The 27,939-nt window shown below is 40.8% G+C and overlaps 1 protein-coding gene across 7 annotated transcripts in view; it reads left to right on the top strand.

The window, feature by feature from the left end:
- BICD1 (BICD cargo adaptor 1) overlaps window positions 1-27,939 on the top strand; it is a 208,040-nt gene that overhangs the window by 106,451 nt on the left and 73,650 nt on the right. For all 7 annotated transcript variants that reach the window (XM_068401025.1, XM_068401030.1, XM_068401028.1 and 4 more), the window contains exon 2: window positions 6,058-6,270. In XM_068401025.1, the coding sequence (XP_068257126.1) occupies window positions 6,058-6,270 (213 nt within the window). The remainder of the gene's footprint in view (window positions 1-6,057; window positions 6,271-27,939) is intronic.

Below are 27,939 nucleotides of genomic sequence, written 5' to 3'. Positions count from 1 at the left end.
TGTAAGAAAGCCCACGGAGAGAGATTCCCAGTTAGGCTGAATGCTTGGATTTGCTAGCAAAGAAACTGCTTTGTGCAGTTTGATTTCAGCAGCATTCAGGTAAGCAGGGTAAAATATTGGAGGTAAGTTAAGGAAATCATATGATGTGGCTCCATTTAGGCACATCTTACAGGAGGGCAGTTTTGTACCAGCTGGTATTAAGGGAAGGGCTAGAGCCTGCTCAGCCACTCACCCCCCTGCTCAGCCTTGCCTAGAGGGGATTTCCTCGCAGACCTATGTCTGCCCCTGATTGCTCCTTAGCAGAGAAATATCAGAGAACCCTGAGCTTTAGTTAATGAATAGTGAAGAAAGGGGGAAAAAAAAATATATAGTAAGCTTAAAAAAACCCCAAACCTCTTATTTGAAAGAGAGACACAGAATTGCAAATGACTAAGGGAATATTAAGTGATAAGTGGGCATGCAAGTTGTGCCACAAAATGAGGCTTGTCCCTGACATTAGCCCCGGTTAGGCATCTCTAGCAAAGATTTCCATCTGTTGTGCCATATTGACATTTGCTTAGGAAATGTGCTACCCTCATGGATAATTCCAAACTTCTTTTTCCCTGCTTTTGTGTTAGGAATGTGGAGGTAACTAATACATAATACATTCCTGATACAGCAAGTTAGCAGCTGAAATAGGTAATCGTATGAACAGGTTCAATGCTGTTGCATTATGCATCAGAAAAACTACATTAAGTGTGAAAGCCATAAAGGTAGGCTGTCTGCTCGTCCTGATAACACTCAGGTCATGTTTTATTGCGTATTAATCATCACAGACTATAAGAGTGAGTTTCTATGCAAACACTTCAGAATTCCTGCTCCAGGAGGCAGCTAGTAAAAATAAAACTGAAACTCAGAAATAGCATCCTTCATTACCCACTTATGTTTTGAACTGATCTTTTGCATATGTGCTGCTTTCTACACCTGAATTAGACATGTAGTTTCTCTTTTTTCCTTTTTTTTTTAAAGTGCTAAGTATAATTTTCATTTTACAGACATCAATTCATGTCACTCACTGCACATTAGCTTTTTATTGCTGTTTATATTTGTCATATAAATATTGTTATATATGTTGTTTGGAACAGTGGTATTTTTCTATTGCACTTTTACAAATCTGTGCCCATTTTGTTCACTGCATTATTTCTTTAATGCTAGTTTACTTCTGACACCAGAATTTCCATCTGGGGTTATTTAGAGTTCAATGGCAAATGGCCTTTTCCTCAAAACTTACACCTGTTCCATGCTCAGACTGACCTCTTACCTGTGCATGCCCACTGTTGCCATCCTTTATCATGCACTCAAACACATATTGATCATTATTTTATTGTTCTCAAAGTTCAAATTTTTAAGACACCCCTAGAAAGTAATGATACTGTTATACAGTTCTCCAGTCTCAGAATATATATGCAGTGCTTAATGGCATCTTTTTACTCAGCCAAAAAAAAGTATCTCCTAGCTCAGTCAACAGTATCCTTTCAAGCAAAGTCTTCAGAGAAGTGATGGGACTAGCATAAGGTGGAATTCAGACTGGTCTCTGTTAGGACAGTCTTTGTAGCTGATTTCAGCTATTGTGCCTACACTGGGGAGGGGGTTCTCAAGGGAACAGAAGCCATAAAGGGCTATACAGCCCCCTCCGAGTCTCGACTTGAATTTGGAAGATGATGTGCTTCGTCAGAAAAGCTCTGCAATGTGATTGCTGAAGGTAAGAGCCACCAAGGGACCAGTAGTGATTTCTAAGTGGTTTTAATGTGTGGTCGCACCAAGAAAGGCAGCACTGTGCTGAAAAGAACTGTGGTAATTAACTAATACAGTACAATACTAATATAGCAAGATACAGTACAGCACCAATCCAAAATACTATCATAGAAACAATGCGAGGTGGGCACCATTCCTACAGTTACAACCACAGGTCTTTGCTTCTGTAGTTACTTCTTCATGGTTCACTCTGAGAACTCCGTTGCCTGTACTGATGTACTTGTCCCAATCCAGTTGAAAAGATGGAAGAGCATAGAAGACCCTGGCCCTGCTTTTGCCATCCTGGCATCATCCGAAATTTGGTTTAGGGAGAAGCTGGTGTTGTACTAATATAGGTGACAAAGTGCTTTTAGGCAGGAAAAGCATCTCTACAGAAGCCAAACTATATACCCTCACTATAAATATCTGACCAAAATATTGGTATCTTCTTCAAGGGTGAGCACAGGGAACATCTGCTCTGTGTTTGTATGGTACTTCTTCTCCCTTGGTGTCACATGGTATCAAAGGAAAGCTATTTACCCAGTCAGGCTCCCATAGCAGGCTGGTATATTCCCCTATACAATACCATAAGATATGTTCAGCAAACCAGTTTGTGTCTGACATCAAACACGAGTGAACTTTGTTTAGCCTGCAGTCCAGGTTGCCACCTTCTCATGTTTTGACCTTCATCTGCTGCTGCTTCCTTCCATACCTGATGCCAATGCCAGCTGCATCCACCTCTCACGTATAAATGCTTATGTTTGTGCCAAATGCTCCTACGGTTTGTATCTCATCTGTTACTCCTCTTACTAATGTGGATTCCCCAGTTCCTGGGGATCTTTTGACTCTTCCTGTTCAATATGTTCAGGAGGTAATTGTGAAGGCTGACATGGGCTGTTCCAGCTCTCCCAGGCTGCAGCTTGTTCGTGCTGTTGGCTGAGCATGATGTTTGTGCAAAGTGTAGCGGTCTGAGGCGTATCATCATATCTAGGCCTGGAAACTGCTGGTGGTTGGAGGACAACTGTTGTGCCTGTTATAAAGTTAGTTGACCTGGAAAGTTTTTTGCGTGACTAACTTTTCCCACTATAAGGATGGCTTCAGTGAAATAAGTGAGCACAGTTAATTGAAATATCTATATCATAGCAAGGTTTCAAGGTTTTATAAATAAGTGAACATATTAAGCAAATTATTAAAACATAAAATAGAACAAATATCTGGCTACCAGCTGAAAAATACTGATGTATGACATAATTTTAAAAGTGATCAGTCTCATGGAAGGCCTTAAGTGTATGTCTGGAAAGTTTAAATTTTTTGGTGTTCTATACAGACCATGAAATACAGAGGGAGGACTTTTTGCTTCCTTTTTAATTAAAAGACATCTCATTCCTCTCCTTGTTGCGTGGATCTGCATAATTTCTATTGTTATAGAAGAGAACTATGCTTCCTTTCTTTCCTTCCCCTGATTTTAATTTATTGATTCATTTAAATTGATTCTTTAAGAAAGAAATTGAATAGTACAATATACAGTAATGTTCAAGTTTGGTTTCATGGGAAAAAACGTTTAAATTATTTTTTTCTGACATCTTCTGTACTCATAGGTACAAGGAAATGTTAAGTAGACAGTAATTTTATGTTATGCTATGCACCTTCCCCAAAATCTGTTTTCATGACCATTCTCAAACATCACACATGCTGAAATGCACCTTCAAAGTATATTTGAGGAAAATATAGTATGTACCTGGAAGGCCATCGTCACTGTGTACTGGTATTTACCAATAGTGCTTCAACTATAATTCTCTGGTAGAGAGGGCTCCAGCTCCCATTTCTTCATAAGCTTCTCCAGCCCTGTCAGTCCTACCTGCTGTTCTGCTGTGTTTTGATGTTTCCCCTGGATATGTGGCCTTTACATTTGTCTTTTAGGGTCTTTATTAGACTGGTGCTTTTTGCTCAGTCTCAAATTAGGAACAGTGAGCCATTGAATATAAATATGTAGACTAAGTTATAATTTATTAGTAATGTTTTTGAAACAGTCGTCTTAGATTCACAGATATACCAACTGAATCAGTGCTCAACAGTTTCATTAAATTGAATTTCTTGTTATTTGGAAAATCCTATTCGGCAAGTTGCTGATGCTTGCTATTTCAGTAACTTGCAGTCTTTTGAGAAGACATCTGGGGTTATGCATTATTGAATATTTTTAGAATCCTTTAATGCTGAGTTCACAGGATTCTCTGAGTGAAGTAGACTTAAAAGCTAGAAAGTTTTTTTTAACAGGGTTTTGCTTTGAAGTTTCTAAGGGGCTGCTTCACTGCTAGTGCCAGTAAAACTTAGGCTGTGTTCTGAAAGGCTATAAATAGTGGCAGTAAAACAATGGATTTCATCTGGCAAGTAGTGATATAGTGTGCTTGTACGTACTAGTTGCTTAAAGATGTATGTAGGATATAGTCTGTCAGGATGATGTAGTGAAACTTGTATTTGTGGTAGAACATTTACTTAGTGCACCTGTACTTAATAATTGCTTAAAAATGTATGTAGGATACATTCTCTCAGGATATAACTAGTCTGTTTTGAAGAAAGAAGACTTTATCCTTATCTACATCTAGGGAGCCAGGGAGGCTGGCCAGGAGAAAAAGAACAAAGGAGTACGCCAAAGCAGAAGGACTTTGATGTGTGGTCTGGTTAATGTAAAAGAATGACTATTGTCAAACGTAAATCAACCTTGACAGAAGTATTAGTTTTAAGATTAAGCATTTATGTTAATTGTAACCAATGAAAAGTGTGTAATGCAAATAGAAGGATGACTTCATGTAATTCTTTGTGTATAAAAACGGTACTGGTATTTGCAACAGGGGTGCTTGATTTGTGGATGATTCCACTGAGCACCCTGTGCAGAATAAATACAGTATCTCTCCTGAGTGTGTGAGATTGGTTAATTGCACGCCAGGCTCGAATCCGCTTTTCGGACAACAGTAGTTCTTGTTGATGGGAAGGCAAAGGAGGCCACTGCTTACAGTGGGCACAAATGTATACTCTGCTTTGTGTTTTCATAGGACGGGGTAGAAATAAGGCTTTTGGGGAGAATTTCCCACTGAAAGAACATATATTACCATGACTTATCTCTCTCTCTCCTATGCTGGGGGAAAAAAAAATAAAAATAATGGTCTTTCAAACACACTCTCTTTGAATTAAGATTTATAGGAGAGCTTTTGCCTATGTTAGGCTAAATAGTCTTAACATTAGAGACTTCCTTTTGGCTTTTTTCAGAATTAGGCTATGTTATTTTCAACCAAGTGTCTGTTTTTAAAGGTGATACAAACAAAACTGGTTTTGCTTTTATTTTACTTTATATATTATTTTATTACTATTTAAATTTTAGTTCTATTTATGTATTATTTTGTATTATTACATTATTTTTTATGTTATTATATTATTGCAGGTTTTTCCTCTCTGTTTTTCATAGCTAAGTGATATCTCCATCACTTCTGCTGTTGTGGCTTGCACTTTGCTTTCTTCCAGGTTGCTTCAGAGCTGTCCAAAATAACATCAGAAATTGTCACTGAGAAATACTGCCTTATTAAACTGATCACTCTAAGGCAGTTACAAGAAGAGGAAGAGAATCACTGAAAATTACCTATATATTTAGAAACTTCTTGAGTACTTAAATATTGTTTCTTTTCAGTAGAAGCAGAAAACACTCAGTACAAATGAAACAAAGGGGCTGTCAAACTCTGTGTTTAGCTTACCAGCGGTGTAGATGGCCGCTGCTTAGTACTCAGCTCATTTATCTTTCTTTCAAGTTACAGGAAGCTTTTCTCCATACCATGAAGTCAACTCCTATAATAAAAGAATGTTGAAAATGGAAAGCAATTTAGAAAGATTTGTCAGCTATTTATGCTCTTTGATACAAAACAAAGCACATATTTATTTTGCAGAACTGGAGAAGAAAGGAATTGACGAATTATCAGCTGGCCACATGCAGGAGAGTTAAAACACTGGCACTAATTAACAGCTAGTTAGCAGAGCACCATCTTGATCTCAGTGGTGGTCGCCTGGATAGGGGCCATAAATCCATACTGTGAATGAGAACAGCTTCAAGATGCTTCATTTCAGCTAAATGAGATGGTGGCCCTCAGCTGCTAGGAAGCTGCTAAGGCAGTATTTATTCGGTCAGAGTTTGGGACTCAGATCTATTTCATTCCCTCTGGCTATGCAGCTGCTTGTTATTGATGATAATTTTTCTATGGCTTCAGTAATTTTGTACTGTGCATTGTTTTCCTCTTGCAGGCGTTTGGACAGTCCTTCTCGATTCACCGCAAAGTGGCTGAAGATGGTGAAACACGTGAAGAGACTCTCCTCCAGGAGTCTGCATCAAAAGAAGCTTATTACCTCGGGAAGATTTTGGAGATGCAGAATGAGCTGAAGCAGAGCAGGACGGTGGTCACCAATGTTCAGGCAGAGAATGAGAGACTCACTGCTATTGTCCAAGACTTGAAAGAGGTAAATGGGGGTTTCCAGGGAGCAAGGGGATGAATTTTCTTGGAGTATCATGGATGATATGGCTCTGAGTCATGAAAATACTACAAGAAGTAAAAATGCTCACCTACCTGTCTGTGATCATCCCCGAAACCACCTGGCCTGACGGGGCTGTGATTTGGAAAGGAAAAAATGTAACTTAAACTTTTAGACAACAACAAAAAAACCCTACAAATATAATAAAACCCAATTCAGGAAGCTATAATTTCCCAAGTACTCTTAATATTTTGCATTGTATTTTATAACACCTACATATAAGTGAATTTTACATAAACACTTCTGCACACTTCTGATATTCGTGCAACTCCTCTCTTTCTCAATATACACATAATTTCTCAGGTATTCTGGACTGGCTAGGATTAGATAAAGCTTTCACCAGAGTTTGTCTCCCATGGAACAAAATTAAAACGCATGATCATGTTTAGAAAATGGGCAACACTAAGGAAGCCAAATGTAGTTATTTGCCACATGGGACCAGTGGTTATGGATTAATTTCAATGGAGAAATTAGTAATATTTAATAATTTGACTTTTTTTCCTTGATATCTGGAAGTTTAGACAGAAGGTTTTTTACTTACTATTGCTTCCATATCCCAGTCAGTGGAGAACTGATTTCCCTATTGATGGTTAGTTTTCACAATCCATGTAGCAAAGCCCAACACAAGACCATATACGAGAGGAAGATGACTCTGTTTCCTTCAGCTTTACTAGCAAATTGGCTTTTGCTGACGTTCTCATACACTCCCCAAGATGTGTGTGTCCTGCCACTCTGGCTAGCACTATTTGTGGTGAAATGGATGGTAGGGGATACCAAGTACTCATCACTTGTCCTGGGCTCCTCATAGATTTGTGACCATGTGCTCACTTTGGATGTACCTTTTGTGCCAGTAAGGAGTTGACATTTATCAAAATCTTTTGCCTCTTTGGCTTGTCCTGTGAGCCACTATGCAACACTGCTAGTCTGTTCATTTCTCTCTAGTCTCCTGCCCCGGGTTGTAGGCTGTTTTTTCAATCTGTGTGTCTGAGAAGTCACACAGGAGTCTGTTATGACCTTGATGGCCTGTTCATCGAGGTGCCTTCAATGCACACTTGTCTTTTATCCTTCTGCCATTTCTTCTAGTGCTTTCACACACAAATACATCCATTCATACCTCATTCATAGCTGTCTAACTGTTTCTCTTACAAACCTCTACAAATTTAGTTTTCTAAGCAGAGCAACTACATGCAGGGGAAGGCAGCACTTAGAAATAACCCCACATCTTCCCTGCTTTCCCCAGGAATTCTTGGACTTAAGGGCTCTCCCCACTGTCCAGCTGCTGGAAAAGATCTTTCCTAGGTGATTCTGCAAGATAGTTCTTTCATGTGAATGTAACACATTAACGAAGATTATCATGTTTTCTGTAGCTGAGTGGAACAGCGTCCTCTTAACCTTCAGAAACACCTGGGACAGGGTCTCCTTGGGATGGGGTCCTTCACTCCCATTGAACATTCTTATTTAATGGTTGCACTGGACTTGCACATAATGTAAGACAGATTTCAGTAAGAAATAAATATATACTATTTATTCACAAGGTCCAAATAAAATATGTGATTGTAACTGCTGTTTTGGTGGTTAACAAAAAAAAAGAAAATCAAGTTTATATCTACTCATCCTAAAACCATATCCTAAAAGCTTCTCTGGTAGCAGGCAACCAGCTGCTGACACATCTAACTAAATGTTTGGATAAAGCTTGCAGGCGAGCAGAATCCTAATGACCTGGGGTTCAGTCAGAAAGGAACAACCAAACTAGAGAAAATACACATTTGTCTTTGTACTTGATTCCTTCCTCTGGGGTCTCCTTGGGATTCCTTCAAATGCAAATCTCCCTTCCATTTTCTGTCATGATTATTGATCTGTAAGTTATTGAGGAGGCAGTTTCAGTACCTGTCCTCCCTAGAATATTGATTGTCCTCATTTCTTTGGAGATAATAGTAACCCTTAATGTGAGACCAGCTGCAATTATTTCCTGTTCTAATGCTAGATAGGAACAAGCCCTAGTAGTTAATTAAAGTGCAAGAAAAGATTTTACTTGAATAACAATAAGGCTGATAAACTGTTTGTTATTATTAAGATGATGTTGGACTCTGAGTATGAAGTCCTTAACTATGTTGAACTTTTATTTCGTGGAATTACATCAATGTATTTAAACATAAATGGGATTACTACAGTCAGTTCATTACCAAGCTTACACCAGACACTATTATGATTAATTACTTGAATATAATAACAGATAGAGGGTGACTGGCACCTACCTCGGACTCTTAGGGATCTTGTCACACTGAATTACACTGGTATTTCACCTTGTGCTCAAATGAGTCTCACCCTTGTACCCAGCTCAGTATACCTTGGTCCAAACATATAAATCCTAAGGCTACGATGTCCAAGTGCCTGCAGAAATGAGATGCCCTTCTACTGTAAGTGTTTATGAACTTTGCTTGGTTCTGGCTACTGATGATAGGAAAAGGCAGACTTAGCTTACTGCAAATCTTGACAACCACTAAGGTGGAAAAAACCCATTTTTTATGAAATGTCTGGTACATTTTGGGGGAAAGACAGTTATTAGAAGCTGCCACAGGCAGATTGCTGCAATGAGAAAGTAGTTTGTCTCTTTAACCAGTATATTTGAAAATCTAGTTAGAGGAAAAAATGGAAGAAAAAAGAATGGTCTTTATGTGTGCAGCTATACTGAGTGGTGTAAGGATAGATTCTGGCTATAAGTTACTTGGCTGCATCCTGTCTCTCCCTCCCTGCTTCACCTTTCACCCCTCCAAGAGAGGGCTTTTTTTTTTTTTTTTTTTTTTTTAAACCTTACTAATATATCTTATAAGCTAAACAAAAAAATAATTACTCCTTTCACCTTCAGACTTAATATAGAAGGTTTGAAAAACTGCTTTGTGGTTCTGGAAGTAGCATTTTTGCAAAGATGACAGAAATTTATGGGACTTTATCTATTCACTCAGTCCCTTATGATACTGAAGACTGATTGCTAGGTTTTCAAGAAGTGACACCTGTTACTGGTACCACATCCCAAAATAACACAGTCAGTGCTCCTCCATTCTCTAGTCTGTCATGGGAGTTCCCTTCCAAGTAGGTTCTGCTTTTTGAATTTGCACAAAAATCCATAGTCGTGAATGTGTATGAGCATTTTGTGAACGATCAGAATACAACTTGCATGAATACTGATGGCTTTTAGGAACTCCATAGCCCCAGAGTTTAAAAATTCATGCCTTTTTGCAAGTGTCTGCCATATAGTCATAGCTGATATCTGCAGGGGAGCTTGACCTGAATCCCTCCTGCTGTGAAAGGGAATGTGTTGGGCTCAGGTCTCTGGATATTATGCGTCTCAGTCTGGGAAAGCAAACAAACTAATTTCAGTCCTTATCACTAGAAAAAGACATATTTTTGAAGAACTTGAGTATTTGTTTCACACAGAGGTGAAGGATGAACGAGGAATCTCTGTACACGGATGGCTTTCTAGACAGCAGCATTATTTTTTACATAATAAAAATCCCTAGAGTTTTGGATAGGAATATTATTAACTATCATCTAACCAAATAAAATACACATTTTGGAAAGCGGGTAGCTCTTTTAATTCTTTTCTTCTACCAAGACCTCAGATAGGGGACATAGAACGTTATTTGGAAATTCTTAGGACTGCTGTAATCTGAACCAGAAAATACACTGATTTTAGAAGTGAAGCCAGAGAGATCATTTTTTAGCGGAGACCCGACTTCATGTGTGTTATGAATCATAAAATTTATGGTAGGTGGCCTCTCTGTGTGGAGAGATCAGTATAGTTATTAGCTCATTTAACCCTTCCTAACTATCTGACTTTATAATAAATATTAAAGATTTTTTTTTAATACAGTCTTTTATCATTTGCTAATTCTCCAGTGTTTGTTTTTTCCTATTTAAAAACACTGTGTTTACTTACAGTCGGGAGATGAGTGGCTGGTTCTTCCATTTGTACCATTGAAAAATCTTTCAGTATCGTAACCGTAAGCACTTTATAGATGGGCAAAGAAGATTAAATTGCTACTTTGAGACATTGATAACTGATAGAGGTAGTTATGCAAGCAGAAATTATCCATCTCAGAAGCTGGAGCAGAAAGTTCTTGTGATGAAATCATACTCCTCTTTCATGAGGAGTCTGAATGTCTTGGAACGGGGCATCTGACTCAAAAGAAGTGGCAACTGAGGGGGAAAAACATGAAGCAAAGAGGGGAAGCAGGTGAAGCTGTAGAAAATGGAGATGAAAGATGATAGTATGATTTGAGTTTTGAATAGGATTAGGAGTTGTGCAAGGTGGGTAGATGAGTGCGTTTGTGCCTGAAGAGGCTGGCAGGTATGGGTCAGCTCTTTCTTCCCAGTAAGACTAGTGAAAAGAAGGAGGAATAACATAAGAAAGTTGGGAAGCAAAGGGTTAAAACTCATAGTCTGTGCTACTAAGTGTCACTGCAGCAGCTGCTAGGCTTGCAGAAAGAAGTCTGCACCTGGGTACCTGCAGTCCAGGAGATAACAGATGAATGGGGAGGTTTATGTGATGGCAATGTTAATGGACTGTGGCAACAGCACACACCTGGGCTTCCAGAGGGCAAAAGCAGGGATGAAGGCAGTGGAAAACTGGATGGGGATTAAAATATGTGCTGAAACCAGGTGAAAAAAAATCTAGGATGAAGTTATGCAGCCCCACTGCCCTTGAAATCAATAGCTAAAATTTTATTCACTTCAGCAGTACAAAGAACTTGTACTTCATGCTAATCAGGAAACGTATGGGTGTGATAGCTTGGACTCTTTTTGAGGAGAACCTATGTATGATGCAAAGCATGAGCACTTGTGCTAGGTGGATAATTATAAGTTTTACTGCTGGCTATGGCCATTTCAGAAATGTAACCTCATGCTAAGTGGCAGCATCTGCATTCTGAAAATACATGTGAAATGGAAAAAATTTACAGGCATTGTGTTCAAGTTGACTTTTATATAAAAAAAAATATTAATAACTGGTATTTTTGTACTAAAGATATCTTCAAAAATTTCCTAATTGGCTATTTCCTGTTTAGAAATTATACTTTCTTACTCTGACAAGTTAGGGTTTTCTCTCATTTTTGACAATTCAGAATAAAGCCTAAAAACTTTAAATACCAGCACATATCTAGCTAATACCCACACCAATTTCAATTCTTGTTTTGTTGTTTTAGGGTCAGACTATAACAGGATTTGAGTACATAGCACTTCCTATTTCATGTAGGATGTAGTTAGGTCCAAAACTGAGATCCTTAACGCATTCAGTTGTCATCTACTCCTGGAGTCTCCTACAGTCATTGAGTGCCTAAGTTTCCATCTGCAAAATTTTCTGCTCATCTAATGGTCTGTTTCCAGACACGTTCAGGAGCATCTCTGGCTTGGACTGAGGTCTATTACTACACTGTTGCTGGATATTGAGCACTGCTGTAGGTGCTACTGGGATCCCCCAAGGAGATGTTTCCTTAGCTGACCTCATCATCTAGTGATGTCCTTCCACTGTCTGGTTCTGTGATTGTGGCAAGATTTGGGGCTCAAATTTCTTCTCTGCCTGAGGAATTACGAATCCACTTCTCCCTCTGAAGAAAGTGCCCTAGCAGTCAGTTGGCAGGCTCTTCATTCCTTCAGATGAAGCTGTTCCACTTTGTTGGGGGATAGTTAGTATTTTGTGGGTCAGGGAGAGCAAGAGTGAGCAAGCTCATAAGAATGACTGTAGCCTAAAGGCTAAACCACTCAGCTGGGAATAGGGAACTAGTTCTAGTCCCTATTCCAATTAATGTTTAATAAGAAATACTTAAATATTAATTGGTGCAGAGACCAGGACCCCAGTCTCTCCTCTGTGAGGTGATAGCCCTCAGCAAAGGCTGTCTCCATCCCTCAGAGTGTGGTCTTTGGCCCAGGTCTCCCATGTCCATGGGTAGTGGTTTAACTGCTGAGCTCTTGGAGGGAGGTAGCTTCAGGTTACCAAGTGAGGTAACTTTCACCAGCTCTGTGTTGAAGAAAGATGGAAAAGACAACTCCAGAAGAAGAATCACTGCTATGAACCACATGCCTGTAGGAAGCACTTTCTGGCAGCCTGGCCATAGTGACAAAGCTCTCTTAGAGTGAACTCTCTTCAATGTTATTAGCTTGCTTCCCCTCTTAGTTATCTAACTTTCTTCATGCACAGAATAGGAAACTTGTGAGTGTGCTTTGACTATTATCCTAGACAGTGAAGTGATTTAAGTGACTGTAGTGTTGACTGTGACAATGCATGCAGCATCCATCTATGATCTCACCTGCTCCCTCATGGTAGTGTCCTGTGCTTCCCATTGGTTGCATCAACAGACTTATCCCGCTCAATCTACTGAAGAATAGAAGTTTCTTTTGGCATTTGCAATGACTGAATAAAGCCTGCGTTATAAATGTATTTATCTTCTTACTAACGTTATGCTGGTACTTTCAGCGATGGCTTCATTTCTAGAGGGAGAATGAGTAAGGAAATATGGTGAAATATTCAGTGTGGCCATTGCTAATGGGGTCTTCATCTTCATGTACCTTCATGCAAACACTACTTTTTGAAAAGAAGCTGTAGGAATGTCATGCCAGATCATCTCACAGAGGTGACTGTCGGGGTCAGAGCTGTCTGAGAAACAAAGTGCAGCTGAGGAGTGTCAGAGAGAACTGTTTCTCCTGTCAGGAGAGGGCTCTCATCACAATTTAGGGTAGTACTAGCATAGTCGCTCTAATTGACTATATTTACATTCCTTTGTTTTGGAAGTTTCCTTCTGCTGGCTAGACCTGGCTCTAAATTATGCTTAGAATGTAAATCTGTTACTTTGCCCATTTGGAGATGTTTTTCTTTTCTCTCTCCTGTTTTCAGAAAAGCCTGCTGAAGGAAGATTTTCCAGTTTGCTGGTGCCTAGCCACCCTCATAAATTTTTCTCCCTCCTTTGCTGGCAGTGCTAATGAGTGGGATTTTTTTGTGTTGAGAGGCTGAAAAGTTTGCTAAAAATGCGTTGTTTCCTTCTGCTTTCAGGAGTTTTCAGATTGACCTTAATCCTAATTATCATATAACAGCATAAAGTTCTTTAACATAGGAAATTTTATTACATGATGCTGACCTGCTTCAAATCAAACCCCAGTGTATACTTGTGTCTTATCTGAACCTCTTTAAAAACATATTAACAGTTTTGTAAGCAGTCAGGTGTTAACGCTTTTCCTGTGAAGCCACTTGTCTATGCACTACCTAGACTGGAGAGAGCTGTGGGATTTCCTAGGGCTTTAGGCTGAGCAGGGTGGAGAGTGACCCTGTCCTTGCTCTGAATTCCTGTCCTCTTGACACGGTCTCTGGAAGATCAACAGTGCATGTTTGTGAGTGAAGGTCACCACTGGGCCTCCGATGGATTGACTGCAAGTGGTGCTCTTCACTATCACTGTAGGCCATGCCTTTAACCCTTGTTCTGTTTTTTCTTTCTGATACTTACACACACGTTTTCATTCATACTGTGTTCATATCAGTCTCACTATTTCTTGTACAAGCACCTACACCTGCTCAGTTCAGACTGATGTGGACCAAGATATAATTGCTGTAAAAGAGGTGGACTGCAGAGTTTCTCCTAACAGGCAATGAAGGTATTGTACAGATGGGTTTGGTGACTATTGTCACCACCGGCTGTGACAGGAAAAAATAGCAGCAGACCACACTGAAGTGTAAAGCCTGGCTTTGTGGCATGAGGCAGTCTGGAAGGTACAAAGCTTTGGAGGTTGCTACCAATGGGTGTTCGCTGACAAAACCTTTTTACTGATTTTCATGTAGTTTTTAGAGTGGTTTTATAAGGGCATTATTTTGTTGAGTTAGATGCTGATGCTTGTTAAATGATTTTCTGTGCCCTGTGCATTTACTTTCCATGTTCACAGAACTTTACTTCTGAAAAGAAACAAAATGGCTTGCTTTATGTCTTGGAGACAGAAACATAAAGCAAGCTGTGACTTGTAATCCTACCAAATCTCTCCTCGTGCTGTGAAACGGATAGATATACTAGTAGCCTGATACTATCTATCAAAGAAAGAGCTTTGAGTATAGGCAGCAAGACCTGTCATGTGTAGACTGCTTCTGAGTGCCCTTATTAACAGATAAAGGTTTAATTGTAAGTCTGCCTTTCAACTTCATCTATGACTTAGTTACTACCAAACACTTTCTTGTGGTTCTTGTTTCACACTTTGGCCAACAAACCACTCATTCCTGCAGGTGAAACCGAAGGTGGCTGTGGTAAGATTCACCCGTTTATTTAATGAAATATGGTTTATAATCCTAAATCCTGTAATTACTCATAAAATGATTGTGTTTCCAAGCTCTTACACCTCATAAGCACCAACTGTAATAGAATACCAAGGTCAACAGTGCAGGATAAATACATTTTGTTGTGGCACTGTTTTCTCATGGTAATCTTCAGCTCCTTGTTCTGCTGTTCTCACTCTCAAATATACCTGCAAACTACCAAAAGCAGCTTTGGTTGGTCGTTTTTCCTGTTAATGAGCCTGGAACAATGACTTAGGATGCAAGCTTGTGATCCGACACATGGATGACACTGTTTTCTTTGGCAAGGTTCAGGCATTTAGCTCTGCTGTGAATAACAGAGTCAAACAATGGACAGTAGGGAGGTCAAAAAAAGTCCAGGCGGGATAGTGGAGCATAACCAAGGGACTGTTGCATAAATACAGAGTGCCTTATTATAAACACTCAAATTCCCAGCTCCTTCTTGCAGAAAAGGTCTTTTGCAGGACCTCAAGTAGAAAATGAGAGAGGGTGTACTTTCAGCTGTGCTCCATAATCTCTGGGCAGTAATTAATCAAATCAGGATCTGGCAGTGCTCATTCTTACATAAGAACTGTGAAATAATGACCCCTTATTTGTGCTGAGGTAGTGTTTCAAAGCCCTTTATGCACCCCCCTGTACAAGGTATTCTGTGAGAATGTGCTGAGAGGACAGCTTGTGGAGGCCAGAGGTGTACCTGGGTTTAAAGAAGAGCAAGACAAATTTCATGGAGGACAGAGACATCAGTGCTGCTTATACCTGAAGATCCAGACCCAGTGCCAGCTCAGGGAGCTGGGAGGGGATGCCAGTGAAAGCATCATCATGTACCATCCCTGTTTCTCAGGTATGACGCACCTGTGAGTGGCTGTTTGGATGTTGGACTAAGAGCTCTCTGAACCCAAGAAAGTGTTAGTTTTGTGCGGCCTCTACTTTTAAAAAAATGCATAACTTTGCTGATTTGTTTTTGTTTCCAGATGAGGAAACCCTCATAAGAACTGCTTGTGCTGACTCACTCTTTTCAGTATTAATTTGCTGGTTAAGAATAACTTGGGCTTTCGTCTATTCAAGTGGTGTGGAGTAAGATGGTTTTTGGCAGTGCTGAGCTTGTTTTGGGCAGTGCTGCGTTGCCAATTTTTAAAGAATCCTTGCAATGGGATCTGCACCATCAGGAGCAAGAGCCCAGGAGCTCTGCTAACTTATAACTTGTGACTTCATTCATTTGCCTGGGATTAAGCAGGAAGGGAAGAATACCCTGGGTGACAGACTTTCCAAAGCCCAAGTCCAAAAGCTTAAGTACTTTTCCAGATAAAGTAAAGACATAACAAGGAGAAGGAGAAATTTTTGCTGAAAGTCCTCGCTGCCTGAGTGCATAAGCAAATAGAGCATAAGTTTCAGTGACACGTGCCACTGATAAAGAATATTAAACAAAGAATGAAAGTAGGTTTGTTTTCCCTGTTCCAATTCATTCCTTTTGATATTTTTTAATATCTTGAGCAGTTCCCTATTTAAAAAAGAAAAAAAAAAAGAGTTAAAGCTGATTTGAGAGACTGATGCTGTTCTTCCTAGTCATTGTGTTAGAATGTGCCTAGCAATTGTTGAATGTTTTATGCCTTCAGGACTCGTTGGGGTTACAGAACACTAATCTTGATGTACTCCCAGTCATCAGTACACAAGCGGTGCACTCATATTTCTCTTCTCCTGGGAGTTCCCACGTGTAGTGTCGCTCTGCCCGACTTTACTTTCTGTTGTTGACTTTCTCCCATTCTCTGCATACAGATGCATCACTGCCTGTTTTCCTAACCCTCTTCCTCCTAAACTTTTGATGTTGCTCATGATAAAGCAGTGCAGAACTGATGGCACTGAAGAGTCATTGATTCAGAGATGAGACCCACTAAACAAAACTGAAAAACCTAACTATCTCTTCTGGTGCTGTGATTAGTACTTGGACCTTGAGAGAAACTCATGCATGCTGATCATACATGGACGATAATTACCAGCCAAGGTACTTGAGCTTACACATCTGCTCTTATTTGTTCAAAAAACCACATTTGTTTTAGGTGTATTTTTTTCTTGTCCTTTAATCAATCCTGATTTATTTGTAAGGATTTCTCCTGGGACTTGCTAGGTAATTTTGGGAAATGGGATTTATCTTTTCCTAGGAAATATCTTAGGTACCAGGGCACAGAGCATTGCTGGTGACCTGACCCCAGAAGTGGATGATTTTTTTAGATGCAATCAGAGTAAGACTGAGTGTGACACATCTAGTATGTACCTTTGAATAGTTAGCAACTAGTGAAAATTTCCTTGGCAGGAAAACCACCAAACAAATAAAAAGAAAGAATCTACATAGAAGCAAACCTATGAAACCCTGAAAAATATGAAAAAAGAAAGTGTCTTTGGGGTTTATATTTTTGTGCTCTATATGATGGCATCCTCTCATTGGGCTTCATTCAGCTTACACCTTACAAACTGAATTCTGCTCTGTGTGGCAATGTGATGCCATCTTCTGTAGGCTCTCCCATTCAATTCCCTCTTCTGCCTCAAAGCCCCAAACTCATTACCAGTTTGGCATTGCTATGAAATTGTTAATAAGTTCTTGGCTTCCATCATCTGTGCTAATTGTGCTTTCTGCAACAAACTCTGTTCTCAAGGGGAAAAATATAAGAGGAAGACGACAGGAGAGTGAACAGCATGAAACTCAAATATGCGAACTCTTTTTCTCCCTTTGCCCTTATTACAATGTATGAGACAAGCTGGTTATTTTTAGTTTTTCTCAACAGTCAGTGCCAGTCAGCATCCAGGAGGAGGGCAGTGAGTCAGGCAGAGGTCAGACAGTGTTATCACCCTTTCATTGTGATGGTCAAATCCACTTTTAAGCTTCAGGATTGAGAGAAATGCACTTTTGCTGGCAAATGTTTTAGATGTGTACGTGCAGATGCTCATACATAATCAGAGCTTGTCTGCTCCTGTGACGTTATTGTTCCAAAAAACCTATCAAATAGGTAGAACTAGATATGAATGCAATTTTTGTCTTCACTGCTTGTTCATTCTGCCTGTGTGGCCTTTCCTCTCTCTCTGAAGGACAGTACAGTGGCTCTTTCAGCCAAATATGCCTTGAAGGCATCATCATAGATACATGTTTTCACTTCAGTGAAATGGTCAGGATGTCTGTTCTGATACTGGCCATGAACTATACATGAAGAATGGCTGTGACATTGCAGCTTCAGAGTGAGGTGTGTTAAAAATGGGCAGTTTCCCATCAGTCCTGCATACCTAGTCATGAAAATAGGATGCAAAGGCAATACTGTTTGCAAATGCAATGCTGTAAGTTTTGGCTAATGATACAGAGTAGTTTACATTTGTTGCTCATAGTCCCTCGTGTCTCATTTGCCCAAGGGAAGTGGCAACACAAGAGCAGTGAGAAGATACCAGATTCTGGTTCTGTGCTTAGTAGCTGTGCATGATTAAAAAATGGCAAGGGCAAAATTCTGGTCAATGTGGAGAAAGGAAAATGATTCCTTCCCAAAAAACTTCTCACAAGTGATGTTTCACATGCAATGACTATCTGCCCCTCTCAAGTGAGGCATGCAGAGAGCTCAAGACAGATAGAAAAACAGGGAAGAAAAAATAAAAAATTTAACCAATAGGTATAGACAGGGATTGGTTGTCAAGTAACTAGGAATGTATTAGGTAGAGAAATTGAATATTTTGGCCTATACAAGTCAGCAACAAGGTTCCGTAAACTGATTCTGCCTTTGTTTGCTCCAAAAATCTGAGAGCAAAAGGATGGCCTTGGTTTGTTGTCCAAGACTTCAAACGCCTCAGGGAGAGGACTGCATCTGCAGACCCCTTTGCAAGATGTCAGAAAAGAAGTTCCAATTCACAGACATCTAAGGACATTTTAAAGCAGAAGCATAAAAAGCGTCCAAGAAAGCCTATGGATAGGCTTATTCATGATGCTTTCAGACATGTTCATAGGCACTTTGTGCTCACCTTGTTTTGGTAGCAATTCTCATAAGCATTTTACTGTGCAGTAAGTTGCTAAGCAAGTAAGAAATAGCTATAGATGTAGACTTATGTGATTAGTGTGGTTTTGACGTTCATTTTGTTGCAGATCTTTGAGATGTCATCAGAATATTTTTGTTTTGGAGGCTAGGAGGTACAGCTGGTTTTTATACAGCTTGGTTTGCCCATGCTCTATAAATGTCAGCAATGATTTGAAGTCAGTCCCTTGGCAGCTTTCATGTATTAGATTTTTACATTGTTTTATGTTTTTATCCTTTGCAAATGCTTTTAAAAAGCCAGTTATGAATTTTCCATTACCACTTTTTTTCCCTCTAAAAGTTATGACTGACTCTTCCTCCTAACCTGACTACATAATTTCTTCTCACCAAATTCTCACCATAACTCTGTTTTAAAATAAATCACTTCATATGCTATAGATGAAATTGAACATTAAATTACTAACAGAGTTTAAAAATACTATTATATTGTTAATCCACTTGAAATTGTCTTAATATCTTCAAGGGAAAGAAATAACGATGGTGCATATTCTGAAGTTTAAAAACTGAAAAAGTTTTAGAGCACTGGGAAGGAAAAAAGCCCTACATGGATCTTGAAACTTAAAGTAAGAAACATACAATTCTGCTGGTGTTTCTGTTTAGAAAATCTTCCTCCTTTTAGCATGTTATCAATAGTAATAAACTCTTCTTGTATGATCAGCTCTAACACAGGGCAGCTACACCTCCTGCTGAATTCAGGTTGTGAATTGCCTGGGTGAGCTGGGGACTACTTTGCAGGAATTCAATGAATACTATTACCTACTTTCATGCTGCAGCAATCTGAAAAGCAAGGCGAACCAACTACCAGCTCAGCTTCAGCAACATTTATGTAGATTAATCATTGTTTTATACCGATTTGCTTTGGGGAACCATATTTCCTTTTCAGACCCAATAAATGCATGCTACAAACTTGAAAGTCTGAAGTTCCCTGGAGACAGGCTTCATTTTTGTTCTTAGCTGAACTCAGAAGTATTGGAGGTACTGATTCTTTGCATAGTCATAATAACCAGTGCTACAGCCTCTGTAACTTTGTGCCTTGAGGCAGGAAGAGCTATGATCATCTATTTAAAGGCAGGATAGTTAGCAAAAATTTTGTTCTTTGAATAAAACTGGAAAGCTCCTTGCTTCCAAATGTAGCAAATTTACTGGAGGTTGTTTTCTGCCCTGTTGTCATTTCATTAAAAACCATGGCAATAATTTAGAGTGAATTGGAGAGATAATTCTTTCCATCAAGAACCAAACGCAAAGACTGGATTATCATTATGTTTTTCATACCATGTTACACTGACCTTTTCCTGGGGGGGTGTTGTGAACAGGCCCAGGACAATAAAACCAAAATAGGCTGGTTCCTTCTTTATTACATGCTGCTACCAAAGGAAATTTAGCCTTGACTATTTCTTTCCTGTCCACCACTGCAGCAAAATTCTGGTATATGAATCATGCGTCTTACAAGGTTTGAAATATCAAAGCTTGTCTTATTACTGAAACTTTAAAAAACACAGGTTTTATTGCATGTATTTATGCATTTTTGTTTAATAGTTTTTTATGCTGGACTTTATATGAAAACTCCCCTCTTAGTTGTGCCTTGAAGTAGTGGAGGCAGCTCTAAGCATCATTCCCATCCAAGGTCTGGAAGGTCAAGTTATTTTTAAAGCTAGTGCTGCAGCTGAAAAACAGTTCAGGCTCTACAGTGGTGTCATTCAATGGTGTGGTAAAATGGGTTGTGAAAACAACAGTAAAGTATAGTAAACACATGCCACTTCCTCCACTGAAGCACATAACTCAGAGGCTTGTTGGGGTGCAGAGCCATGTGCCTTCTCCTCCTCTGGCTTTCTGCTTTCCAGCTCCTATCTGTAATCCATTAGGAACTTTCATCATTTAGCATGATTGGGGTTAACTTCTAAACATGATTTATTGCTGCCTCCTCTCATGAATACATAGACTGAATCTGTGCTTTCAGCTACACTGTTCTCCAGTTAAATTCAGGTGGTTTTTTTCTTGCTGTAATTTTCACTTTATAGTGTGGGGTTTTATTGCACAGCCTTGATAGCCTATTATTATTCAACCAAGGTTAGGCAAAAATAATTTGGTCTGAGAAAGGTTGTATATGAAGCAGACATTTTGCTTTCTGTTGTTTTGGGAACAATCTTCATGTTCTTCAGAACATAGATTTATTTATTTTTATTATTATTTAATATTTACCTAGAGTTTTCACTACTTTTCTTTTAGAAAATAACAACAAACACTGAAGCACTGATTTGGCCCTTCAGCAAAGTGCACCTGTAATATGAAGTTTCTCTCTCCCACATTTCCCCCTCCGTGCTGCAGCTTCTACTGGTGCATGTGGTGGTACCCTGTCCTTGCAGCTGGCCAGCTGAACAGCAAGTCCATGCAGTACCAGTACCTTGCATTTTCACATGCCTCAGAATGAAAAGCTTCACTGAAAAATAAAGACATCATTTATTTCAAGAACTTATGTTATGCACAATAGAAAAAGAACAGACAAATTCTTTTAATAGCAGAGATTAGTTTACCTAAGGTGAACATTTTTCTATATTTATGTACTTAATTTTTTTCAAAAGAGGCCTCAGACTTCCTTTAAAACAAATTATTTATCCCACAGTATTGTTGCAAAATCTAAGTCACATCCTACCCCTTCTCTTAAATCTAGCCAGGTTTAAGATGTAGTTGTACTGGGAGGTTTAAAAGTGATGATGGAGATGTGTCTGGGTGTGTGCTGAGCTCACTTGTGCGTGGCTAGGTTTTCAGAGGGCACCAACTGCAGTCAAAGAGGTCCTAGGGGAGGTCTCCCGTGCCACCGGGTAGCTGGCTGGCAGCTAGCGATAGTACTCGGGGCTAATTCGAAGAGGATTTTTTTCCCAGAGGAGACGGATGGATTTCCTGTGGCTCCAGCGTAGCTTTTCTGTGAGCGGATAAGCAGGACAGCAGTTGAGTTATGAGGGAATGTGGATATGAAAGAATAACAAAAGCATCAATAGTGCATCTTCCCTGATTAAGATAAGGACCATTAAGGGGTTGTATCTGGGCCTTGCACAAGAGCCCTTGTCTCTGGGTTGGTGGGTTGGTAGGCTTTTGTTTGTTTGCCAAGATCACTGCTGTATAAGGTAATCAGGGTTGGTGTTTGTGTTTTACGAGGAGCTAATAAGTAAAAAAACATCCAGAGCAGATACCACCAGTTTGGGGTTTTTTTTCAGCCACAAAATGGCTCTTGCAGATCTCACTCACTGTTATTTCTGAGTAAAGGGAGAACTGCAGATATGTCTTCTCTGGTGTACGTGAACGTCTTTTCTGTGTGTCACCTCCCAGGAGGACTTTATTCCTTTCTTACCTCTGCATTATCGACTTTCAGTATATTTCGTAGCCTTATACGTTCAATAATTTTGTGCCTTACCCAAGCCAAACACACATGCATTTTGACTATCCTCAGTGTAAAAATAGCCTGAAGACATTCAGGCATGTATTGAATCTTCAACTAAGTTAAGAAATCCCTTATAAGATTCAGGGAGTGCAGCAGTTATACCCTCCAGCACTGTCCCATCGTAGAAAAGTCACCATCCCTCAGCTTTGTGCACTTGCCCTGACTCAAGGACATTAAATCTCATAGTTACGGTGGAAAAAAAAGAGGCAAGATTTGTGTTGGAATACAGTTCTGCAACACAGAGAACATTTCCAGCCTTCTTCCACTGCAAGAGTTACCCTGGGAGGCTTCTTTTCTGTAAAGTGCAGACAGCTGGCTACAAGAAGCATCTTACTTGGTGCCAGATCAGACTTTAGAAGATCTGTTCTGGTCTGTGGCCTAATTTGACTTGCTCTTTTCAATTGCTTATGTGAGGGACAAGTTTCTGAGACCTTAAGTGCTGTGCTTCCCCCCTTTCTTTTTTTCTGGAACTGGTCTCATCTAGGTATCAAGAGGCATCAAAGAACTGTTTATCTGCATAGTATGTTTATAGACCTTCACAGAATCACAGAATCACAGAATGTTAGGGATTGGAAGGGACCTCGAAAGATCATCTAGTCCAATCCCCCTGCTGGGGCAGGATTGCCTAGACCATATCACACAGGAACGCGTCCAGGCGGGTTTTGAATGTCTCCAGAGAAGGAGACTCCACAACCTCTCTGGGCAGCCTGTTCCACTGTTCAGTCACACTCATCGTAAAGAAGTTTTTCCTCAAATTTAAGTGGAACCTCCTGTGTTCCAGCTTGCACCCATTGCCCCTTGTCCTGTCAAGGGATGTCACTGAGAAGAGCCTGGCTCCATCCTCTTGACACTTGCCCTTTACATATTTATAAACATTAATGAGGTCACCCCTCAGTCTCCTCTTCTCCAAGCTAAAGAGACCCAGCTCTCTCAGCCTCTCCTCATAAGAGAGATGTTCCACTCCCTTAATCATCTTCGTGGCTCTGCGCTGGACTCTCTCTAGCAGTTCCCTGTCCTTCTTGAACTGAGGGGCCCAGAACTGGACACAATACTCCAGATGCGGCCTCACCAGGGCAGAGTAGAGGGGGAGGAGAACCTCTCTTGACCTGCTGACCACACCCCTTCTAATACACCCCAGGATGCCATTGGCCTTCTTGGCCACAAGGGCACACTGCTGGCTCATGGTCATCCTATTGTCCACTAGGACCCCCAGGTCCCTTTCCCCTACGCTGGTCTCCAACAGGTCTGCCCCCAACTTGTACTGGTACATGGGGTTGTTCTTGCCCAGATGCAGGACTCTACACTTGCCCTTGTTATATTTCATTAAATTTCTCCCCACCCAACTCTCCAGCCTGTCCAGGTCCCTCTGAATGGCTGCGCAGCCTTCCGGCGCGTCAGCCACTCCTCCCAGTTTTGTGTCATCAGCGAACTTGCTGACAGTGCACTCTAATCCCTCATCCAAGTCATTAATGAATATATTGAATAGAACTAGTCCCAGAACCGACCCTTGCGGGACTCCGCTAGACACAGACCTCCAACTGGACTCTGTCCCACTGACCACCACTCTCTGGCTTCTTTCCTTCAGCCAGTTCACAATCCACCTCACTACCCGATCATCCAGACCACACTTCCCCAGTTTAGCTGCGAGGATGCTGTGGGAGACCGTGTCAAACGCTTTACTGAAATCAAGATAGACCACAGCCACAGCTTTACCATCATCTATCCACCGGGTAACATCCTCATAAAAGGCTATCAAGTTGGTTGAGCATGACTTCCCCTTGGTGAAGCCATGCTGAGTGCCCCTAATGATCCCCCTATCCTTGATGTGCCTAGAGACAGCACCAAGGACAAGTTACTCCATCACCTTTCCGGGGATGGAGGTGAGGCTGACCGGTCTATAGTTACCCAGGTCCTCCTTCTTGCCCTTTTTGAAGACTGGAGTGACATTCGCTTTCCTCCAGTCCTCAGGCACCTCTCCTGTTGCCCACGACTTAGCAAAGATGATGGAGAGTGGCCTAGCAATGACTTCCGCCAGCTCCCTCAGCACCCGCGGGTGCATCCCATCAGGGCCCATGGATTTATGGACGTCCAGGTTGCTTAATTGGTCCCTGACCCAGCCCTCATCAACCAAGACAGATTCCTCCTCTATCCTGACTTCTTCTGAGGCCTCAGGGGTCCGGGGCTCCTCAGGACAGCCTCCAACAGTATAGACAGAGGCAAAGAAGGCATTCAGTAACTCCGCCTTCTTTTTATCCTCTGTCTCCAGGGCCCCCACCTCATTCATCAGTGGGCCTACATTGCCTCTAGTGTTGGCTTTACCTGCAATGTATTTGAAGAAGCCCTTTCTGTTGTCCTTGACCTCTCTTGCAAGGTTTAATTCCAAGGAGGCCTTAGCTTTCCTAGTTGCCTCCCTAAATCCTCTGACAACAGACTTATATTCCTCCCAAGTGGCCAGCCCCTCCTTCCACGATCTGTACACCCTCTTCTTCCACTTGAGTTTGCCCAGCAGTTCCCTGTTCAACCATGCAGGTCTCCTGGTAGCCTTCCTTGACTTCCTACCTGTTGGGATGCTCTGATCTTGAGCTCGGAAGAAGCAGTCCTTGAATGCTAACCAACTATCTTGGGCCCCCTTACCTTCTAGTACCCTGTCCCATGGGAGCCTTGGCCAAAGTTAATCCATGATGCATCACTGTTGACCTCAGCTGAACTATATCTAGTATATATTTGCCTTATTGTCCGCAAATTGGCCGAGACCAATGGTATGAAGTTCAACAAGGCCAAGTGCCGGGTCCTACGCTTTGGCCATAGCAACTCCATACAGGGCTACAGGCTGAGGGAAGAGTGGGTGGAAAGCGGCCTGGCGGAAAAGGACCTGGGGGTATTGGTGGACAGCTTGTTGAACATGAGCCATCAGTGTGCCCAGGTGGCTAAGAAGGCCTACAGCATCCTGGTGTGTATCAGGAATAGTGTGGCCAGCAGGACTAGGGAAGTAATTGTCCCCCTGTACTCATCACTTGTGAGGCTGTACCTCGAGTATTGTGCCCAGTTCTGGGCCCCTCACTTGAAGACAGACATTGAGGTGCTGGAGCAAGTCCAGGGGAGAGCAACAAAGCTGGTGAAGGATCTAGAGGGTATGTCCTATGAGGAGCGGCTGGGGGAACTGGGATTGTTTAGCCTGGAGAAAAGGAGGCTGAGGGGAGACCTTATTGCTCTCTACAGCTACCTGAAAGGAGGTTGTAGCGAGGTGGGGGTCAGCCTCTTCTCCCGGGCAACTAGCAACAGGACTAGAGGACATAGCCTCAAGCTGCACCAGGGGCGGTTCAGGTTAGACATTAGGAAAAATTTCTTCACAGACAGGGTTATTAGACATTGGAATGGGCTGCCCAGGGAGGTGGTGGAGTCACCATCCCTGGAGGTGTTTAAGAAAAGACTGGATGTGGCACTTAGTGACATGGTCTAGTTGACACAGTGGTGTTAGGTCAAAGGTTGGACTCAATGGTCCTAGAGATCTCTTCCAACCTAGTTGATTCTGTTTAAAAAAAAAAAAAAAAAAAAAAAAAAAGCTAGTACAAATTGCTAAATGTTTCTCTTTAAGAGTTTGCGTCCTGGCATGCTAAGTTGAAGAAAAATAACCCCAGACAAACCTTAAACAGACTTCACACTGCCCTCTTCCATTTAGTACAGCTGTGCTGATTTTCTTGGCCTGTGTGCAACACTGCACTTTAAACTCATTTGTGAGCTCTAGCTGTTAATGAAAATAGTGATAAAAACAATTCTTTTTCTGAAAAGCCTCTGCTGTGCTCTATAGGTAGGGAAGTACTCCAGTAACTCCTGTAATTAAGACCTTTCTCCTTTACTTTGGAACATATGGCAGGATGGGATAAATAAGCAGGAAGAAGGAAGCTTTATTTCTCTCTATGAGCAAGGTATTTTTTTCCCCTGTGTGTTTCATATGACTGTATAAATTTGAACGTGCCCCAAACCAACAATGGTTTGCCTTCTGTGGGTAAGGCATTGACTCCCTATAAATGCTGTCATGCATGTTTTGGCTGGGCGCACTAATCGTGCTCTGAAGCAGTCTCCTTTGTGGGCAAGGTAAAGGTGTATGTGCAGTTCAAGGTAATCTTATCCAAAAAAACACCTGCCTACAAAGAAACAAAAAAACCCGAGGTATCTACCAGGAGACTGCACGTAGTTCACATACATCCTGAAATAAATGTTCTCTGTCAAATAAGTGCTCTTTAAAAAATAAAGCCCACAAATTAGCAGAAATGGGGTATCTCTGTATGCGATTTCATTTTAGAACTACTAACAGTAAAATGCTGATGTCTAGAAAGTCCATAATCTTCCATTCCAGGTGGGAAAAAAAGGAAATTTTCTGCCTCATCCTCAGAACGTTGTATTTCATAGGTGAGTCATTTTCTAATGTTATGGAAATGGTAAAGATCATCTGGATAAGCGAGGGCTAGCAATTCCTGTTGCTACCTCAGTGGTGCTGCCATCTGTTCAGCTCCCTGCCTACTTGGTGAGGCACTTTAACCAGTCTGTTCTTAGAGTGCATATTAATCTTATTCATATGAGAGATAAAACACTATGGAAATAAATTCTGTTTGCAATAAGACTTTTTTTTTTAAACCAATACATGTTTTACAAATTTGCTGCCTCTTTATATAAATGCATGTATTGTTTCATCTGGTAATCAAATTTTTGCACTATGTTTTAACTGTGCTCTAAGTTCTTAAGGTATATAATCTGTACAAATTTCCTTTAATTAGATGATTTTTTTTCCCCTAATGGAGAAGTTGAGTCACAGAGGCTGAGATCCCAGTTTTTAATAACTCGCTGCCCTCTTGCATTTGTTGGTTCCTCTGACACTTGGTGGTCTATGTGAGATGATGGAGGAATTTTATGTTTCATCCTAAAGCTCAGAAATTCCTGGGATTCTTATATCCACAATGCTAATGAAATGTACTGTTTCCCCTAGCCAAGGTTCAAATATTGTAATGTTTTTTCCAGTGCTCTCGATATTCAAGATCTTTTAACAGTGCTAGTATGAATCTATTGGGTTCTTCTCTATATCCTGCAAAAGAAGACCCAGACTCTGTCACGTAGCAGTTGTCTTTCACATCTGTTTTGTGTTCTTAAACACAGAAAATACTAGCAACATTCTGCATTTGCCCTGATGGAGTGTTTAAAGAACCTACCATCCTTTTTCATTTGCATTAAATTATAGGGTATTACAACTGTCTTTATCCTTAAAGAAGGGTTTTTTCACTTTCAGAAATCCCTTCTTCTGCATCAACTCTTCTCTCCCATTTCCCAGTTACTCTCAAAGCTGTGCACTGGTCCTAAATCCAAGTTTCTAATTGAGATTCTAAGCAAGAAAAATCACATCATTGGCTTTTGTTCTCCCATGAAAGCCCATAGTAATGGAGACTGCCTTACATAAAGCAGTCCCCTTTCACCTTTGAAAACAAAGAAGAGTTCCTGTCTGAAAAAAGTACTGTGACGTTTCAGTGTTTTCAAAGAGCCATACTGAGCTTTATCCAGAACCTTGACTGTCCTTCTTACCAGTGCAATGCACGATCAGCACCAGTTTTGGTGTGGTGAATTACATGGAACAGGCAGAAGGACCTCCATCTCCAAACTGTTTCCCAGGGCTGGGAGAAGGGGGGAGCCTTTGGTCTTTGCTCAGAGCCTGGCAGAGAGATGGTGCTTGACCTCAAGGCCACCGCAAGAAAATAGCTGTGCCACAGGCTGGTGTATGCTTTGCAATC

This window comes from Nyctibius grandis, chromosome 5 (assembly GCF_013368605.1).
Source record: "Nyctibius grandis isolate bNycGra1 chromosome 5, bNycGra1.pri, whole genome shotgun sequence".
In the NCBI taxonomy this organism is placed as follows: domain Eukaryota; kingdom Metazoa; phylum Chordata; class Aves; order Nyctibiiformes; family Nyctibiidae; genus Nyctibius; species Nyctibius grandis.
This window is presented reverse-complemented; position numbering and strand designations above follow the sequence as displayed.